At 44.0% G+C, this 12,863-nt stretch overlaps 1 protein-coding gene across 4 annotated transcripts in view; it reads left to right on the forward strand.

The window, feature by feature from the left end:
* itpr1b (inositol 1,4,5-trisphosphate receptor, type 1b) overlaps positions 1-12,863 on the forward strand; it is an 85,653-nt gene that overhangs the window by 52,455 nt on the left and 20,335 nt on the right. For all 4 annotated transcript variants that reach the window (XM_062395432.1, XM_062395447.1, XM_062395441.1 and 1 more), the window contains 8 exons: positions 4,301-4,484; positions 4,850-5,112; positions 5,772-5,972; positions 8,432-8,542; positions 8,972-9,067; positions 9,143-9,277; positions 9,772-9,879; positions 10,167-10,398. In XM_062395432.1, coding sequence (XP_062251416.1) covers positions 4,301-4,484; positions 4,850-5,112; positions 5,772-5,972; positions 8,432-8,542; positions 8,972-9,067; positions 9,143-9,277; positions 9,772-9,879; positions 10,167-10,398 — 1,330 coding nt within the window. The remainder of the gene's footprint in view (positions 1-4,300; positions 4,485-4,849; positions 5,113-5,771; positions 5,973-8,431; positions 8,543-8,971; positions 9,068-9,142; positions 9,278-9,771; positions 9,880-10,166; positions 10,399-12,863) is intronic.

Below are 12,863 nucleotides of genomic sequence, written 5' to 3' on the forward strand. Positions count from 1 at the left end.
CAACTGCCATTCTGGATCTGGTTTGCCCGGGTTTTATCAATCTGCATATACCAGTTGAATATCGTCAAAAAGAGTTTTACCCCAAGGGCTGAAAGTTTTCATTGTTGCCAAGAATTGCGTTATGCATGTTTTTTTATCTAGTTGAGCAAAGTTTTACAACAAAACATGTTGAGTGGCACGTATGCTCCCATGCTCCAGGTTGTTGTGCAGTCACATATCACACATACTGTATCATAACATGAAACTGCACCCGTGCATGCTCTGCACACCCCATCAGCACATGCACACACACACACACACACACACACACACACACACACACTACAGGATATACATAGAGGCTGGGAAGATTATTCCCAAAACAGCTCTCCGAGAGAGATAGTGTATGTGTCTGTTATGGTAGAGTGTAGATGTTCTCCTCCTTCCCGTCTGCCATCCATCTACTCACGCGACCTTCGTGACCTCGGATCCTCAACTGTCACAGGAGCGAACAGGTGCCACCACTCTTACTCAATAGGCTTGTTGTGGCACGCCGCAAACCCTCAGCCCCTTCAGAGCATAATTCACCCCTACACACACACACACACACCCCTCCCCCCACGTGCCCGTCGCCACTGGGTTCAAGTTCACTTTACAACTACCTCTTGGAAAGCTTTAAAAAGCTTCTGCAGAGTGAGTTTCCAGGCATCTGCGTCATCAACATGCCAGTTATTCCTGTAACCACAGAGAGGGCAGGGGGATTCTCCTCTTGAATCCCACTTTATGCTTTATGCTATATACATACTATATATACTTTAGAGTTACAACATTTACATTGTGTTCAATGTTAAAGTAAGTACATTTGTTTTTAGACTTTGCATGACATGTCGTCTGTACAGAATCTCGGGCATTCAACTTTTATTTCGACCTCCTATCGGCAACCTTGTCACAGCTTCAAAGTGCACATCTCCTTGGTTACAGGCCGGGCGGGGGTAGAGTACACAAGTGAGATGTCTTTGTCACTCATCAAGGTGTCGGGCTGGAAAGGCAAGAGATGGATAAATAAGAAAGAGAGCTGTTGGTATAAACAGGCCTTACATAACTGGCCCGTGTTGATGCCAGGGTGGCAGCTGACGGAGGAATGGAGAGAGGAAATTAGAAGCGCTTGGCAATCAGAAGGGATTGCCAAGCGCTTCCCCCCCATATCGTGCAGCCCTGTTGAATCCGTAAAATAACGGGTCGACCTAAACGCGCCGTGCCGAACATGACTGACGGCAGCAGGATCAGTGGAGCTCCCAGGAGGCTTAGTGCAGCTCGGTTGTGGGACACGTAGAGGGATAAGCTGCCTTGGGGGGGAAAGCTGAGGATGACCACTTACTTTGTGGAATGACTCAGCAGTCAGTGGTGGAGAAGTAGGGGTTACGACCCAGGTACATAATGTTCAACAGTGCTCGTGTCCTAATGCAAGATGGTGCATCTTTACCCGGGTTCATCGCATGTTGCGTGATTTCTCATCAGCTTTCCTAGGAAGTGGGATTACACTACCACAAGAGCAGCAATGGTGATAAAATACCTGTGCTCTTATACTCACTATTGGACAAGTATATATCACGGAGGTCGTGTTGTCCTCTGTTTGTTTGTAAGCAGGATTGGACAAAAACTACTCAAATACTTGCATAACATTTTGCATGACCCAAGGAAGAATGTCATACATGTCAGTGTAGACCTGGATCAGGGGCTGTTTAGGAAAAAAAAAACTACTTAAAATTGCGAGATCGGGTGTTTTTCAACATTTTCATGGAATTCTCCGAGATTAAATCACTGATCAGCCATAGGCAAAAGGCAGCTATGAAAGAGTGTATGAAATTTTATACAGATCCAAATAAAGAATGGATCTAGTCAATTTCAAGTGTGGTTTCATAGGGGTATTGTTTGGCCCAGGTGGAGGTGTATGCCTTACTGAGTGACAGTGTTTAATTCAGGCCTGGGATCCATGAGTAAATTACCTCTAAACCATGATGTGATGTTTAATGAGTCGGCCAAAAGAACATTTATTGCATTTATTCTTTCTAGAGCTGATTATCATTTACATTATTTTGGCAGTATTGCTTATGAAATACCTGTGATTCTGCACAAACCTTTTTAGTTCCAACTCGTAAAAAAGGATTTTCAAAAACACAAAGAGCAATGCGATATCACTGTCTTAATGAAATATAGTTAACAATTAAGGAAACTGTGACATAAAGGAATAGTTCACAGAAAACTTTACTTCAGGGGTAAACAGCGTTGCAGCAAAATCCAATCCAATTTAATTAAATTTGATTGTCGGGTCTTGCGGACACTTGGATGACATTTAATGTTTTTTTAACTGTTGGTCACCACTTACTTCAATTGTATTGGATGTGACTGCAACACGTTTATCCCTCAATCTCCAAGATTGTTTTGTGGTCTCAAAAACTTCGACCACCCCTCCATCGGAAGAGTGGTGAGTAGATAATGTGTGAATTTTCATTTTTGGGTGAACTATCCCTTTAAGTTTTCCGTATACGACAAACAAGTTTACAAAATGATTCCCATTGCATGAGTGTGTTTCTAAGGCCACAGTCATGAGGTCTGTTTTTATATGGTAACCTTGTAAAGCTGCTGTTCTGGAGCTGTCGGCTCGCTCACTTGCATAAGTCCGCCTCCTAATCAGATCACTAACGCTCCTCATCCCGTCAACAACACGGCGGCTGCAAAAACAAGCGAGAACAAACTGTTGACAAAAAAAGCGGCAAAACAAGCCGGACTGTTAAAGCATTAAGTGTTCTGCATCCCTCCGGACTTGAGTCGGGTGACTCTTTTTCTCTGACTGTTTTTCACTTTTTACGTATTATGAACCAGTCTGTGCAGATAATAGAGTCACTGCTGTGCCGTGCATTGGGCCTGCAGGTCCTGTCGTTTTTTTCTCGTCTTTTCAGAAACTTAACAGAGTTGAGCTGAACCTGGCTCCAGTCTTATGTTACAGTCTTTCAAAACAGCCCCAGAATCAAAAAGCATGTTAGTGATAAGTCGTGCTTGCATTGACGTGACCCCCCCCCCCCCCCCCCCCCCCACACACACACACCTTTTTTTGAGACCCTCCCTCCTGCCCTTCACACCACACATTCAATCCGTGCCGCTCTGGCACCGACAACAGGGTTTTCCTCTCTCCCTCTCCCTTTCCCTCTTTCCACCACTCGCTTTCCGCAGGCTGATGTAACAGTGTGCGAGCCAAGACGCCGTGTGCCCTCACTGTAACCACTCAGCTGATTACAGGTCTTATGTAAGGAGGGATTGTCGAAGGGAAAAATGGGACAGAGTGTGTGAGCCTTCCTGGAGAAAAACAAGCTCTGTGCACAAGAGTGCTCTTTGTATATGCAGAAATATTTCCGCCCTTACCTCCTCTTCACAAACCTGTTGCTCACGCCGTGGTAAACTGCTGACGTAGGCAGAAACGTGACGACAAGACATCTTTAATTTTTTTTTGAACATGTTTCTACAGCTGTGTTTCCTGCAGGTGTAACTTTCTCATGTCGGCATGCCTTTTGTTTCTACACACAGCAGATGCATGTACATCAGTACAAAGCAGGGACTGCAGCGTCATTGCTCTGCAGGAATTTGAGTTTGGCTACATGTACAAATCCAATTATTGTCTTTTGCTGTTGCCTGTGTGTTTGTCTGAGCTCACACCCTGAGCAGTCCTCGGGTGCCATGAGCGCTGTCGTGCCCTTGGGGTATGTGTGTGTTTGTGTGTGTGTGTGTGTGTGTTTGTGGGTGGGGGGGGGGGGTGTGAGAGCAGATGGTGTGAAATCAGGTGAACACAGAGAGGCCTCAGCATGTTTTCCTGCCAATGTGGGGAGCCTTATGTAACAGCGGCTCATCAAACATCTGACTCTGTGTTTGCACACTGCAGAAACTGAGGCAACGGGACAGGAAAAAGAAGTTACTGAATAACAAATATTCTGACATTGATCACCTTGTTCTCTGATTGAGGGGATTTTTGAAAGAGATACATCACTGGTGAAATGTTGGTGCATTTGCTGTGGATAAGTTGAAAGTCAACCTACTTGGATCAGAAAGTTGGTAGAACAAAAAAAGAAAACCCTTGATGACATCTTTATTAGAATTTAAACATTTTAAAAACGTTGTTTGTTTATAAATATATATGAGTGTGTGTACATATTTATATATATATATATATATATATATATATATATATGTAGTATTAGACAAGAATATAACTGAGCTTGAGCTGCTGCATTAATCACACACATTGTCCTCTCGCATATTCTTCTTCCAGCGGTCATTCTTCCATCGTCTGACAGGAGACAACAAGTCAGAGAAATTCTTTAAGGTGTTTTACGAGCGCATGAAACTGGCGCAGCAGGAAATCAAAGCCACCGTATCGGTCAACACCAGTGACCTGGGCAGCAAGAAAAAGGACGAGGAGCCGCCAGACAAAGACGTGCCAACACGCAAGAAAGGTCAGGGGTCTGGAGTTTGGGTTGCCAACATAAGAGTAATATGAGTGAGATCATGGTCTTAAGGGAATCCCACCTTAAACTAGTGAGAATGAGAAGATTTCCCCTTGGTTTGACTTTTTTGCACTAAAGGCCTTTTGTGTTTGTGTTTGAGTTTACTCTTTCATTTTCTCTATTGATTTGAAGTAATTTATTACAGCATTAAGTCAAACTCTTCCTGAATAAACACAGTTTAATAAAACAATATTTTCCCCTCCAAAAACTCCCTTTGCATCTCTACGATTATGAGGATAGGTGCATGAACATGTGACTTCTTCAAATGCGGACTCATTGTGATGTTTTACTCACTCTCCTGTAACTGTGGTCAGTCAAAGATGTAGCGGTGGTGGCCGTGGTGACCGAGGAGGTGAAGGAGCAGCTGGTGGAGGCCTCCGCCGTCACCAAGAAGGCCTTCACGACCTACCGCCGGGAGGCCGAAGCCGAGGAGCACCAGGCTGCTGCTGAAGGCACGCCCGTCCCGACCGTCGACAAGGGCCAGGAAGAGGGCGAGATGAGCGTCATCATCACCATCATGCAACCCATCCTGCGCCTCATGCAGCTGCTTTGCGAAAACCACAACAGAGAGCTGCAGGTCAGCCACTGCTGCAGTTTGTCAGGGCTTCCCCCCCCCCCCCCCCCCCCCCCCCCCCCCCATGGTCCCATGACACGCTAACATTTCCTGACCCGCAATCTGATTTTCAATCACCACAGTCGTTTATACAGAAACGAAACCAAGCCGAAAATAGTCACCTTTTGCATAACCTCCTGATGCAGCTGTTTCCATATCTAAGCCTGTCTTGGTCTGGTTTCAGTATGAAGAGTGTGAGTTGTGTGTGTGTGTTTGGTAATGGAGAGCTCCTGCAGGCCCAGACAGAAAGACTTCCTCCTCGCACCGATTCTGTTTACACCTCAGACGGGACAGGCCTCTGTTTGATATTTGTTGGATTAGTCCGACTTGCCCGAACAAGCGTGGGTGATACATTGATTTACTGCCAACCACGCAGCACAGAAGATCAATATAATGTTTTTAATCCTTCCAAAGACACCGCTGCAGTTACTGTCTGGCTGCTGCAGAAGTTTGCATGCTTAAACAGCAGACAAGGCACGTTGATGAATTACATTTTTACATAAGAGAAGGAAAGAACATTTTTGGGGGGGATATCCTGAGTAGAATCTTAAAAGAGATTTTCTAGTACCAATTGTCTGGTGTGCCTATACTCAGTCTTCATTTTATCTCCCTCCCTCATCCAGAACTTTCTGCGTAACCAGAACAACAAAAACAACTATAACCTGGTGTGCGAGACGCTGCAGTTCCTGGACTGTATCTGCGGCAGCACGACGGGAGGACTGGGGCTGCTGGGACTTTACATCAACGAGAAGAACGTCGGCCTCATCAACCAGACCGTGGAGAGCTTGACCGAGTACTGCCAAGGTCCCTGTCATGAGAACCAGGTGATACACGTCCACACAGAACCCATTTATTGAGGCTCATAATGCTAAAGTCTTATTTATTCTTATTCCTCATCTACCAACTGATTCCACAAGTGTCTGTCTGTCTGTCTGTATGTGGAAGGTATATCTCGCAAATGGTTTATCTTATTGGCTTCACACTTGGCAATTATTTTGTAAAATGCCAGATTAAAATTAAGATGCATTTATTGGTCCCAAACACATGCACAGACATGCAAAGGCACACTGATGCAGGTAAGGAAATTTAACCTCTGCTTTTGACCCATCTGGTGCAGGACACACAGAGCAGTGAGCGACCATGTACGGCGCTCTGGGAGCAGATGTTGGGGGAGTAAGGTGCCTTGCTCAGGGGCACTAGACAGGGTAGGGAGACTCTTGGATTTTTGGACAGATCAATCCAGGTTCGTCTTTGGTTGTCTCTCCGTGGAGTCGAACCAGAGACGAACCAGAGACCTTCTCTGCCCATAGTCCAACTTTCTGCCACTAGACCACCGCCTCTCCCCAGACACAACAGTGTAAATTTTGGTGCAATTCGTAAACCTGATACGGTCAATACGAGTATAAATCTCTGTCGTGGCAGCAACAGTAATGCAATCACTTCCTTTTTGGCATGTTATCTCAAAGTTAGAGCAAATTATTGGTTTTATTGCCAAAATGCTTTATATTAAGCTGAATTACGAGATTTTATTTTGAAAAGTTGTGAACGTGGGTCTGAAGGTTACTTAGAAGACCTCTGAAATAGCAGACATCAGTTGAGTCAATTAGTTCAAACTTATAAACGGTAATCAAGTTTTATTTTATGAAAAGAAATACTAATATCTTTACTGCAGATAAACCAGGTAGGATGAGCACAAAGTTTACTAACTCTGCACCATTGACTGTTTATAAAAAGCTCTGCACACAACATCCAGCACACACACAATAAAAAGTGACAGTATATTGTTGAAATGTTTGAGGAGGACTCACTGATGACAAGGAATAATTCTGAAGCTGATGCTATAACACAGGACAAGAGTCCATTTCAAACAGGCACGTTTAGAACAGGCACTGACAAAGTCAATGTAGCTTTTTCAATTGTCAATTTCCCTTTTACAAACTGGCCTCAGTTTACGTCAGAGTGACCTTTTCATTCTAACAGTCATACTGCACGGCGGTTTTGTTCGGGTGGTGCTGGCACTAGTCCTGTGCGTTCACTCTCTTCATACCCAGCCCCCTGCTGCTGCTGCGATGACGCTACCCAGCCGCTTGTCTTTCCACAGCAGTGTTAACTCCAGGCTGCTGTGGGCAGCGTGCCTGTGTTTGTTCTCTGGCATGGAGCCGCTCTGCTCGTTCTGCTCACATGATGGTGGCATCCTCTGCCGCTGTGGGGTCATTCGATGGCAAGTGTGACTGCCATGACTAAATAAGTAACTGGATACAATTTGAACTGACAGCTCCTGGGGGGAAGGGGGGATTGCCAGAGCAACAAAGCTCTCTGTTCATATCCATTGAGTGCTGGTATTGTATTGTTTCTGTTTTATATGTGTGGTATCAAGCATCTTGATCAAATTGTATCAACACGCTGGCTCTGAACCATTTGGCTGCCACAGGCCACAAATTCGTTTTGGGGCGTGGCACATGTTTTTGCAAAATAAACAGGAATCTGTGAGCACAAAGCCAATGCTCATGAAATTAGACCAAGTATAATTGGTCCCCAGCACATGACCGGGTTGAGGTTGCTAAAATTTTGAGGCACCATGAAGGGAACAAATGCCAGTGAATTAAAATTCTATTGGTTGGCCAGATGAGGTTCAAATCTGACTTTTTCTCCCAGACAAAAGGTTTGAATTCTGCCTGATCCAGGATGCTGTAAATCCCATCTCAGAAAGTGACAAATATCCCAAACTTCTTAATACTCAGCTTATCTGCGTAGTTTATTGTTCAAATGGTTTCAGAACTGTTTTGATGACTGTAACGATATATCAAATACATAAAGAATTCAACAGTTTTCCCCTCCAACAAAAGAGGTTATGTTTCCATCCTTGTCTGTTTGTTTGTTTGTTAGTTTGTTTGTGAGCGTGGGGCAGTACATGATACAGCACATGCAGTGCATTTACGAGTTATGCTTTATACACGTATGAGGAATAATAAAGATGTGGTATGGATATAAACATGTTTGAAACCACAGATGCATGCATGATCCTTGTTTGTGACTATACTCCATTGCACACACACACACACACATAGATAACCATGCGATGTGTGACAGATGCACTCTATGAATGTGTTAAAGATAATGTCATAATTTAGAAATCTGTGTAAACAGTGAGTAAACCATGAGAAATTAACTTTTAGATGAAACATATTTATCTGTCATACTGCTGTGTTATCACATCAGAAAACATTGTTACAGAATATAAAAACCACTTTCATTTAATACTGTCATTTCATTGGTTCGTCAGAACTGCATCGCCACTCATGAGTGCAACGGCATCGACATCATCATCGCTCTCATCCTCAACGACATCAACCCCCTCGGCAAGAAGAGGATGGATCTGGTGCTGGAACTCAAAGTGAGTAATTACTAGTTTGATGAGAAGAAACACTTCAAAAGAATTGTTACACAAGGCGTTTGTGTCTTTCCTGATTGATGCCGCTATTTGTTTTTCTCCTGTGGAAAAAATTTGTCTCACGCTTACATCACATCACATGAGTTTGTTACGCAAACACCAGAGATTAAAATCAGTGAGCGTTTTAAAACATAAAAATCTGACATAAACTCAGAAGTGTAATGATTGTGATCTCAGTCCCAGCTCCAGGCTGAACTGAAGACACACATTTCTTTAGAGATTCTCTTTTATAACAAATCAGTGAGTGTAGAGAATCTTGAAACAATGGTGGCTAAAAATACATATTTGACGCATTGTAAAGTGTAATTTTATGATTGATCCTTGTGTTCTGTGTGGAAAACTGAACATCAGTTCTCTATTATCTTTCTGTAGAATAATGCTTCCAAGCTGCTTCTTGCAATCATGGAGAGTCGCCATGACAGCGAGAACGCCGAGAGGATCCTGTACAACATGAGGCCTAAAGAGCTGGTGCGCATGACCTAATTCAAATCAAGACATGGTTCGGAAGTGGATGTTACGTGACAGTCTTCTGTCTGGTTGCAGGTGGATGTGATAAAAAAGGCCTACATGCAGGGGGAGATCGAGGTGGAGGAGCCACAGGAGGGCGAGGATGGCGAGGAGGAGCACTCGGCATCCCCACGGAACGTCGGCCATAATATCTACATCTTGGCACATCAAGTAAGCCGCCGGCTATCCTTAACGTCAGCAGAGGCCGTCACACTTTGGAGCAAACGCTGTAGCACATGCATATGGTATATAATAACATGTGACATAACCAGTGGGAGTTCAATGGCTTCACTGTTTCTGCATGTCGATCTCAGTTCCTGGGGCTGCTATAGACATGTGATACTCTCCGTTCTGCGCCTGTCTCCCCTTTTTCAGCCCTCGGGCGGCACATGTCCTCACGCCATGATTTAGGTTAACAACAACAACAGTTAGAGTTATGCATCAACCAATGTCAGTCCACAGCCTGCAGCCTGGTGGTGGAACGGAAAGGAGGAATTGACGGCATGCATTGTTAAATAGCAGCTCTTAAATACCAGCCACGTTTCCTCAGTTGCTGCACATATAAAGCGCAAACATTTACTGTCAAGCAAAGCAATATTGATAATAAAACGTTGACATGTGTGATGTGTTTGTCATTGTTGCGATGATGGTGGTTGTCTTTTCAGTTAGCGCGTCACAACAAGGAGCTGCAGGCCATGTTGAAGCCGGGGGGGACGTACGGAGAGGGCGACGAGGCGCTCGAGTTCTACGCCAAACACACGGCTCAGATCGAGGTTAGTTTTCTGAACAAGGCTGGATCATGTTTGCATTTAATTTTTTTAATTATATGATTTTAATATTTTAGGAGATCTGTGCCAGCATGAGACCATTAAGTCTCACCCTGTATCCTGACAGAATGACGAGCACCTTTGGCATGTGTGTACGTCTTGTTGTGCATAGGCAGTGAAAAGAAGGTGTGACTTGTGGAAGTGCTCTGAATCAAAGAAGCCGTCGGTTCACTGTTGGGGTTTACCGTGACGGGGACTCTGTGATTAGTGGCCTCTGCTCTGCTTCTGTCCAGATCGTGCGACTCGATCGCACCATGGAGCAGATCGTCTTTCCCGTCCCGAACATCTGCGAGTTCCTCACCCAAGAGTCCAAGCTGCGCGTCTACTACACCACTGAGCGGGACGAGCAGGGCAGTAAGATCAATGACTTCTTCCTGAGCGCCGAGGACCTGTTCAATGAGATGAACTGGCAGAAGAAGCTACGAGGCACTCAAGAGGCCACTGGTGACACCAACACGGTTCCCTGTACGTCTTCTACTCAACTCTTTACCTTCAAATGCCAAGTTTATACGCTTCAGTCATCCCATCCCTCCAGGGCCCATCACTGACAGGAAAAAAAGCGTATTACGTCTGTGATAGTCGTGTCTTCTGCAAAGAGCCGTCACACATGTTCCATCTACCATACATAGAATACCGTTCAGTAGAGGACAGAACTCCATCAAGGCTAAATAATCCCCTCGAAGCCACATCTTAATTCCCTAGATCCAATATATGTTCCAGAATCATAGATACCAATGCCCTAAACATGACTTCCAGCGAGATCCATGAATTATTCCCAGGTGAAAATATAAATACATAAAATAAAGAAACGACCGGATTTCTGTTGAGACAAGTCAAACAAATGGACAGGTGTAAAAGGATAACCTCCCTAACAGAGATTATGAATTGTTAACAAAGCGAACTAACTCGATCTGTTTCTACACTGGTCTGTGATTGGCTAATGAGAGCCAGTTAAACTTAATCGTTATAGCAGTTCATTATTGGTAAAGTCATGAAGACAGCTGCTAATCTAATTTTCCAGATAGACTCTGCCAAATGTTATTATCTGACTGAATAAAGTTTTTATTAGCTCATAATAACAGAAAGATCCAAAGTTACAATAAACTCAGTTAATATACATACATTTTGACTTTTTAACATTCAGTTGTTAAAGTATAGTAGCACGTACGGAGAAATAAATAAAAACAAAATATATTGATAAGCAGAACAGTCTTGTTCCGATGATTGAACTGGGAAATATATTGTAGGATTCACGTGTGAAAAAGGGTCGAGCTCTGCTCCCTAAATTCTGAACCCTGGAGGAATGGAAGTGAAGAGAACATGCACTCTGTTTAAATGATAAGTTGTATTATAAGTTAATGAATGGTTTAAATTGATTAGTAAGTGTTTTGTCTGGGTGAAAAAAAGCTGTGGCTGGTGTGTGCCCTGTTTCTGCATTATATGGGCATAATGTGGACAGAAAACTTTGTACAGGCAGGAACGATGTAAAAAAAATTGACATGTGATAGAGACAATTGGCCTCAGATGAGAGTGTGAATCCTTTCAACTTCAGCTGCTTTTGGACTGAACACCGGAGATCCTCTGCAGTTTCTCCAGAGGAGGTGCATGTCTGAACGCAAAATGTCTGAGTGAGAGCCTCTGGAGTTTCTGCAGACTTTCTCCGCCTGGCCCCCCTGTATTATAAAGTCTGCAGGACGTTTAGAGCAGCCAATGTGAGACCCCGGCTGAGGATCCTGCGCTGGAGTGGGGAGGTTGATGAATAACAGGCAACAGAAGCAAACATGAAAGAAAGGAAATATCACAGATGAAAAAGCTGAGCCATACGCATAGATGACACTGATGTAGATGTCGAGAAGGTTTGTGGTGATAAAAGCAGATGCCGGTGTTCATGTGCTGTAAACAAAAACATGTGATCTCAGCAGCAGAATGAATATGTTACATCCTGCCTCTGTCTGCTGAGTCCTGCGGTTGATTTGTTGCCGTTGTGAAGTTGTCTGAGATGAGAATCTCCCGCCGCCCGCTGTTCATGTGTGAACAGAAAACTGCAGAGAAAGTCCAGACCCCATTCTCCAGAGCTTCTCTGCGGGTCACGTCTGAAAACAGCTTGAGTCACCAGGTTGCTCCATGCCAGTCCCTTCCTACAGGGGTCAGTTTATGTTCGGTCACATGTTTTACATCGGGAAATGGCACCACCTAACTGGACACTAGTAAAGACTGGGTAGTAGGCACCGGTTATCTCCTGAGTCAGGAACAGAAAACCAGTAGAAACTGTTTGCAGGTGGTCCAGAAAAATGTTCACATGGAATAAATCACTAGTTTTAAGTTTTTGTTTTTTCACTAATCTTAAATACCATAGTCTGGACGGCCAGAGCACTATCCTGAGTTCATCTTTAACCCGGGCACGTCCCTGTTGACCCGGTTAACCTGACACATTCTCTTTGTCTGGCTTTTGGAGCGTGACTTGTCCCATGGTCCCGCCTGAAGGAAGATGTTTTAGAGACCATCATTTTTCACTGGTGTTAATTCACTCATAAATATAGTGACTTCTGCTGCTAAAACTGCCACCCTCAGTTCTCCTCTGAAGAACATCCGGACTCAGAATAGTGTCAGCCGTACATATATAGATGCAGATTCATGTGCTTTTACTCCTCAGAGCAGAAAATTCTTTAGAGTGTGAAATTTGCATGACAGTGGGTTTTGTGTCCTAAATTGGGTTCAAGCTTTGCCTGATTTTAAACTTCAACTTACAAATTTGCTGCATGTTATGGGACTTGAAACCACACAAACCCCCTTTTAACATTTGACCCCAAATTGACTGCATTTGTCTAATCACAAATGTAATGCTCAACTTAGAAGTATTCAGTCCGTGTTGGAGCAAAGTCGTAATATTACAAGAATGAAGTCGTTATTTGGCGTGAATAAATTCTCTC

Source organism: Platichthys flesus, chromosome 2, assembly GCF_949316205.1.
Source record: "Platichthys flesus chromosome 2, fPlaFle2.1, whole genome shotgun sequence".
Lineage (NCBI taxonomy): Eukaryota > Metazoa > Chordata > Actinopteri > Pleuronectiformes > Pleuronectidae > Platichthys > Platichthys flesus.